Source organism: Cygnus olor, chromosome Z, assembly GCF_009769625.2.
Source record: "Cygnus olor isolate bCygOlo1 chromosome Z, bCygOlo1.pri.v2, whole genome shotgun sequence".
Classification (NCBI taxonomy): Eukaryota; Metazoa; Chordata; class Aves; order Anseriformes; family Anatidae; genus Cygnus; species Cygnus olor.
Genome location: NC_049198.1, coordinates 35,943,562 through 35,950,998, shown reverse-complemented (window position 1 = coordinate 35,950,998; position 7,437 = coordinate 35,943,562). Strand labels below are relative to the sequence as shown.

The 7,437-nt window shown below is 47.0% G+C and overlaps 1 protein-coding gene across 1 annotated transcript; it reads left to right on the top strand.

Annotated features, from left to right (window-relative positions):
- Positions 1 to 1,453: 1,453 nt before the first annotated feature.
- On the top strand, positions 1,454 to 6,754 carry RPS6 (ribosomal protein S6). Its single transcript, XM_040542053.1, has 6 exons — positions 1,454 to 1,577; positions 2,231 to 2,362; positions 3,019 to 3,229; positions 3,586 to 3,732; positions 5,703 to 5,860; positions 6,612 to 6,754. Exons 1-6 carry the CDS (start codon positions 1,572 to 1,574, stop codon positions 6,705 to 6,707), a joined length of 750 nt encoding a protein of 249 aa, XP_040397987.1. The 5' UTR covers positions 1,454 to 1,571; the 3' UTR covers positions 6,708 to 6,754.
- The last annotated feature ends 683 nt before the right edge of the window (positions 6,755 to 7,437 follow it).

Genomic DNA, 7,437 nt, shown 5'->3' with positions numbered 1-7,437 from the left:
CCTGCGGGGCCGGCGGCGCCCCGGGCTTGCGTGAGGTTTGGCCGGGCCGCGTCCCCCCCGCCCCGCCGCCTGCCCCTGGGGTCGGCTCTCCGGGCAGGGGCCGGGCTGCCTGCCCCCACGAGGCTCCGGGAGCGATTCTGTCCTGCTTCCTCGCCGGCTCCGAGGAGCCTGTTCCTCAGTGTATGTAGCCCGCCCGACCGCCTGCCTTCCTGCTCTCACCCCTCCTTCCTTCGTATGCACTGAAAACGTGTTCGGAAATAGCTGGCGGCTCCTCGTGTTCCCCTGTACAGGCAACGCAGGGGGCAGGGTGCTGCGTTCACCCCGCTTTGCACGTGTACTGACTTTTACACGAGCTATAAACAGGTGTATTGAAGAGGGAGCCAGCTGGGTGCGCATTTCATCCTCCGTGAAATATAAAGGCTTAGGTATAAAGGCTCAGGTTATATTTTTACTTCACCAATCACCTTCCTGAGAAAGGTCACTTCCAGGTAGTCTGCATTCTTTACTTACGCAGGAGGTGAAACACCTCACACACGGAGGTGGCTGATGGAGGCACACTTCCAGCTGACCGTCTGTCCGTCCCTCTGTTCTCCCAGCAGTTACGGACAGCACAGCAGAAGAGAACAAACCTCTGCTACCAATTGCTGCCATTGAAAGCCCCAAGTCCCACCATGCAAAGACTCCTGGAACCAGGGCAACATTTACCAAGACCTCTGTTGTCATTCGAGGAAAGTTTACCTGAGTGGAAGCTACTCGATTTACAGAAACACCTGCTCTTCTCCTCCGGAACTGTGGAACAACGCGAGTGCAAACAATACTGGCACTTTGTGCTTCAACAATGTCAACTGCAGATACGTTCAGTTCTAGCATGGATATATAGCCAGGAGTCTCTACAACGCCATTGTTTGTCCTTAAGTGAAAGAGGCAATTTTTCTTACTTCAAGTAAAACTGGAAGGAACAGCCTTACAAAAGAGTCGGTGCAAAGCTTTTGAGAAACTTTGTGCAAACTTTAACCCCGATCCCCAAGCTAATCATATGACATAGATGCAGGCAGGATTTTCCTCTGACGATTTATTAGAACACTTCCCAGGTTCCTCACACAGCGTGAGGAGCTGGGGGCTGGCCTCTTCTCACGGGTAACCAGCGATAGGACTGGAGGGAATGGCCCCAAGTTGCACCAGGGGAGGTCCAGGTTGGAAATGAGGAGACATTTCCTCTCAGGAAGAGCAGCCAGGCATTGGGACGGGCTGCCCAGGGAGGTGGTGGAGTCGCCGTCCCTGGGGGTGTTCAAGGAGAGGTTGGACCTGGTGCCTGGGCACACGGCTTGCGACGCCCACATTGGCCTCGACCCAGCGGCACCACCGAGCGCGGGTCCGCCAGGAGGCACAGACAGGCCGGAAGCTGCCTCCTGCGCTGCCAGCTCCTCTTTGCCCCGCCCCCTTGAGGGCGAACCCCCGCTCGCCATTGGCTCCCCGCGGCGACGCGCGGCGCTCTCGCGAGGCTTGGCGGGTTATGTGCGGGCGGCGAGCGGAAGTGCGGCCTTTTCCGGCGGCGGCGCGGCGGGTGCAGGATGAAGGCAAGGCCGCGCGGCGGGGCGCGACGGGCCCGCACGGCACCGCGACGCAAAGGGGCTCGGCGCAGCTCGGCGGGACGCGGGCACGGCGCGATGGGCTGCGGCGGCGGGCGCGGGGCGCTGCCGGGGGCCGGATGGCGGCGGATTGCCGGCGGGGCGGGTGGGGATGGGATGGGGATGGCGGCCGCCATGGGGACACGGCGCCGGCTGGGCAGCGGGGCTGGGCTCCGGGAGGGTGCTGGGGGGTCCCCGGGCTCGGGGCTCCGCTGCGGATCATAGGAAGCTCGGGTGTTAGCCTGGGGTTAGTGTCCCTGCCTCGGAGGGCTGAAGTGTTTGGTTTAGCGTTGTGTGTGTTAGGAGGGGGGCAGAGCTTCCTGCTGCTTTGGGCAGCAGCTCTCTCAGAGGTGATGGTGCTCCTGCTGCGGTAAAGGCAGTTTTCTGAATGGTTACTGAGCTGCTGCCATGCTGATCTGATTGAGCATGGATCTGTGTGGCTCTCTGAGCAAAACATTAATAAGCTAACACTAATAAACGCGTAGCTGCTTTTAGATTTTAAATGCTAAGGTAAAATGAGTACCTGTGGCTAAACTTGTATGAAATATGTTATATGAGACCTTTCAACTGGACGTTATTTATTGTGTTTTCCCTTCTGTTAGCTGAACATCTCTTTCCCAGCCACTGGCTGCCAGAAGCTTATTGAAGTGGACGATGAGCGCAAGCTGAGAACATTCTATGAGAAACGGATGGCGACGGAGGTCGCAGCTGATTCTCTTGGTGAGGAGTGGAAGGTAAGGATCAGAAAGGTGTGCCAGCCGTAGCCAAGTTGCTTAAGGTACAGAGCTATTCACAGTGTGCAGTTGTAACGTTTTAGGGTATTTGCATGGGACTGATCTGATGGGTTTATTGAAAGCTTCTTTTAAAATACATACTGAATTCGGTAATTAGGCTAGCACTCTTCTTAATAAGTTAATCTTTGCTGATGTTGTCTCCTCAGAAGAAGAAATAAAAGCTATTTTGCTCTTTTTACATGTGTATTCGTAACCCAAGCTCTTGTGTTGAATGTAGATTTCTAGTTCATGATGCTTACAGGCTTTGGTTAGGTTTAGTGTTAAGAAGAAGAAAAGACAGTGATGGACAAAACTTAGTCCAATGGATCTTGCACAAAACTTGTAATAAATAAGAATTCCGTTTTTGGATATGGGTTTGAAGAGAAGTAGAGTAAATATAGGTCATGGCTTGCAAAGATATGTTTCATGTCTGTATTAAACAAAAATCTTGAACTGTTGGTGGGGTGTTGGTTAAAGAAGCTCTTCGTGTCTGCAGTAGCAGTGACTTCTGAACCACTGGTACAGCAGCTGTCCTGAGCAGTATGTTGTCATCTCTACGGCTTTTGGAAGTAATAGAGACACGAGCAACTAAGAGGTGTATTTCTCTGTTTTCACAGGGCTATGTTGTCCGAATCAGTGGTGGCAATGACAAGCAAGGCTTCCCCATGAAGCAGGGTGTCCTCACTCATGGACGTGTCCGCCTTCTGCTCAGCAAGGGCCACTCCTGCTACCGCCCCAGGAGAACTGGAGAAAGAAAACGCAAATCCGTCCGGGGCTGCATTGTTGATGCCAACTTGAGTGTTCTGAACTTGGTCATTGTGAAAAAGGGTAAGAGCCTGGGTGAGGCAATCAAAACCTAGAAATAGGCACCAGGAGAGAGCCGGTTTGCTGGTGGCTGCAGAGTTCTGTAGAATGAAAATGTTGTCACGGTCTTAGAGTGAAAACGCATCTTGAAATTCCTTCTGAGTGTTATATTGTAACTTGAAATATTTCCATTGCTGCCAGCAATACTGTTGCATTAAATCATCAAAGCGTAGTCAGGGTTGTCACTACTGGCAGGTGTACCCCAAGGATTATCTAGTATTTTGTTTCTTACGCATTTTAAACTTAGGACTGCTCACGAATTTAACAGGTGGTTAATAGATGCAGGATTAATTAGCATGTTTAAACTCATTCTCTCAAAGGTGAAAAGGATATTCCTGGGCTGACAGACACAACCGTGCCTCGTCGTCTTGGTCCCAAGAGGGCTAGCAGAATCCGCAAGCTGTTCAATCTCTCTAAGGAGGATGATGTCCGCCAGTATGTTGTGAGGAAGCCTCTGAACAAAGAGGGTAAGAACTCAGGTTTTGTAACTTTTGCCTTGCTTTCGGGCACTTCTCAGCAGAGGGGTATCAGGTTTCCTGCATTTTATACTATCACTGTGCTGTGTGTGTTTTATGCTGTTGTAGTAGATGAAAGAGTTGACTGTCCTGGTATTAAAGCTTTGACAGCTGTCATTTGTGGATAAGAAGTTGACACTTCTGTGTTTTGCGTGTTTCCATCCCCCTCCATTTGACTCTAAATCTCTTGGCACAATTTATTTTTAAGTATTTTATATACTCCGATGTTATTGCTGGTTCTAAGAAAAATCGATAAATAATTCTAATAAAGTGAGGATAAATCAGGAATAGAATGTTTTTGAAATGTTTCATAGAATCATGGAATCATTAAGGTTGGAAAAGACCTCCAAGATCATCTGGTCCAACCATCCCCCTACCACCAATGTCACCCACTAAACCATGTCCCTAAGCACCATGTCCAACCTTTCCTTGAACACCCCCAGGGACGGTGATGCCACCACCTCCCTGGGCAACCCATTCCAATGCCTGACTGCTCTTCCTAAGAAGAAATGTCTCCTCACTTCCAACCTGAACCTCCCCTGGCACAACTTGAGGCCATTCCCTCCAGTCCTATCTCTAGTTATCTGTGAGAAGAGGCCGACCCCCAGCTCCCCACACCTTTCTTTCAGGTAGCTGTAGAGAGCAATAAGGGCTCCCCTGAGCCTCCTCTTCTCCTGACTGAAAGATTTATATCAGGCGGAGATAGAAAACAAAATACAGAGCAGATATAGGTAAGACTTTTCCCCCATGCTTTTATGACAGTCTGCAAAATGAGCTTTTCTTGGGAGGTCAGTGTTGTGCTATCTACATGTTTCTTGCGGTGTTTAGTGTCTGGTTCTGTTGCATTTGATCAAACAACATGAATGGTGAGGATTTTGAAAAGAAAGATCGTGGTGAAATGCAGGCACTAAGGAAGGTTATTGGGTGAAAGACTGCAAAGTGAAATTTTCTCCATCCTAGGAACTATACTGTCCACTAAAGAACGCGGTCCTGGTGGACTGGTGGAGACAGTTGCTTGTCACTTGAGTAGTGAAGTTATATAGATGTGTGCATTCTTGTTTGGTTGTTAAGGACTTTGTGGATTTGTTTTCTGGAGATGAAACTTGAAAGTCTATGTAGAACTCTAAAGAGCTTTTTAAATCTGAAAATGCAGTGGCTTGGTCTGAAAGCTAAGTGATGACTTTCCACATTCATTAAATATTTTAGGACTACGGGAAATGATTTAAGACAGACCTGCTGAGAAGCAGGGAATCTTCACAAAACTGGAGGGAGTTACAAATGCATTACTTAACGTTTCATTAATGATAATCAGTTACATAGCATTAACAAAACAGTTTTAATGTCTGACAGTAACTAAATCATTTCTTGCAAAACCTGTTCCTGCTGAGCTCTGTTTAAGTTACAGTGTACGTAGTATGCTTGCTAAGTTAGGATCCACTTGCTGGTACTGTAATGTTCTCTTTCAAGGTAGATAGGGGAGGAGGCTTAAGGCCTCTTTGGGAGGAAGTTTGTCACTTCTACCTTTCTACTGAAAGACTTCGGTGCAGCCTTTCAATATTTAAAGGGGGTGTATTAAGAAGATGAGTAATTTTTTCTTTTTTTTTTTTCAGGCAGATAGTGATAGGACAAGGGGTAATGGTTTTGAACTAAAAGAGGGGAGATGTAGATTAGATGTTAGGAGGAAATTCTTCACTGTGAAGGTGGTGAGGCAGTGGAACAGAGAAGCTGTGGATGCCCCATCCCTGGAGGTGCTCAAGGCCAGGCTGGATGGGGCCTTGGGCAGCCTGGTCTGGTGGGAGGTGTCCCTGCCCATGGCAGGGGGGTTGGAACTGGGTGGGTTTTGGGGTCTCATCCAACTGGATGATCTTTGGGTTCCAACCTGAGCCATTCTGTGATTCTACTGACTCATAATTCTGTTTCAGGCAAGAAACCTAGGACCAAGGCTCCTAAGATCCAGCGACTGGTGACTCCTCGAGTTCTGCAACATAAGCGCAGACGTATTGCGCTGAAGAAGCAACGCACTCAGAAGAACAAGGAGGAGGCAGCAGAATATGCCAAGCTCTTGGCAAAGAGGATGAAGGTACGTGCACCCCTTGTAACTTCGCTGTTTAGAGTATCTTGCACTATGGAAACGAAAGGGATTTGATAAACCTGACAGTACACTTATAATGGTACTGTACTTAGCTGATTTTGACTAGGAATACCTGAATGTGAATGTAAATGTTCCTGGTCAAGTATCTATTAAGAGTTGCTTTTCATTTCTGCCAGTCCTGGAAGAGCTGAATTAATAGGTCTGGTCTGTTTGTGAGAGCTGATTTTGAAGAAAATAATGGACAGTTACGGCCTTTTGACAATGATAACGTTTGTGTGGTAGCAATTTTAGTTCAAATTAATTCTAGGTTAACTAGGGTGTGCAAGCATTTGAGTGATTGCGTAGAGGAATTGGATCCAGTAGCTGGCCTGGATGGAAGGTAACTTGGCAAGAAGTTGCTTGGATGAGTTTGCACTTGTACCTAAAGCAGCAGTGACTGTAGAAGCAATACTGTTACAATGTTTAGCACAGTACTTGAATGTTTTGTGACTTCCGGACTGTAATGGAAGGTAGACAGAACTCCTGTATGTTCTGAGCTCTGCATTCGTGTTTTTTCACTGCACTTTTGGACACCGATCTGTATTAGTTAGAGACACGTGTCTCTGTGGGTTTGGGTACTTGTAGAATTCCTTTGGTCTGGGAAGAAGGGATGCTGGAGTCTGCTTTAATGACTGTAAGAGTAAGTGTTTGATAGCATCTGACACCAAGATTACTTACTTCATGCTGCTTTGCTTTTCAGGAGGCCAAGGAAAAGCGCCAGGAGCAGATTGCTAAGAGGCGCCGGCTTTCTTCATTGAGAGCTTCTACATCTAAATCTGAGTCAAGTCAGAAGTAAAGATATATGTGATACTAAAAATAAACCCTTTTTGTGGTTGAATTTAACTGTGAGAGTCATGTGCATGTTGTTCCCGGCTGTATCTTAGAAGGAATAATAGTCCAGACTAACTGCATCACCCAGACCTAAATGGAACCACGATCCTTAGTCTTGAATCTGTTCTCTTTTGAGAACTTGGAATGCCTATTCATGCTTTTTATGAAAAATTCCAGTTTGTAATAACTTTGTACATGCATCCTGATTCTTAGAAGCAGAATTTACCTGCAACAGCAATATCCTGTGTTGTGGTTGAGTAGTGGTTCATTTTTTTTCAGTCTTAAGTACAGGGCAGTGTTTCCAGATGAGGAAGGAAGATTTTTGGTACTGAGCATGTGATGGTAAAAGTCTAAAGCCTTCTGGGGATTCATAGCAGAGTTAAGTGCAAGTATTTTACCATTCTGAAGTTAATACTGAATACAGAGAACCAGTAAGCCATTTACTAAAAGGTTTGACGTAGTAGTTTCACTCAAGGATAAATGCTAGTAACCTGTACGTATTTAGAACCCATTTTGTGGAGATTTATTAGTCTGGTGGGAATTCTGTGATTTAGGAATATATAAAGTATTGGCGATGGATTAAGCTGTGTCTAAATAGATTCCTAGGTGCTCTTAAAATAGTAATCAGGATCCACCTCAGTTCTTTGTTCATATAAATTCATGCTTCTATTTCCACTATAGAAGTTAAGAAACTT

Bases quoted from the DNA above. Each gene is read 5' to 3' on its own strand.
- RPS6 (XM_040542053.1), top strand. The intron at 3,230-3,585 runs GTAAGAGCCTGG...ATTCTCTCAAAG, and splicing joins CTTGGTCATTGTGAAAAAGG to GTGAAAAGGATATTCCTGGG. The intron at 3,733-5,702 runs GTAAGAACTCAG...ATTCTGTTTCAG, and splicing joins GAAGCCTCTGAACAAAGAGG to GCAAGAAACCTAGGACCAAG.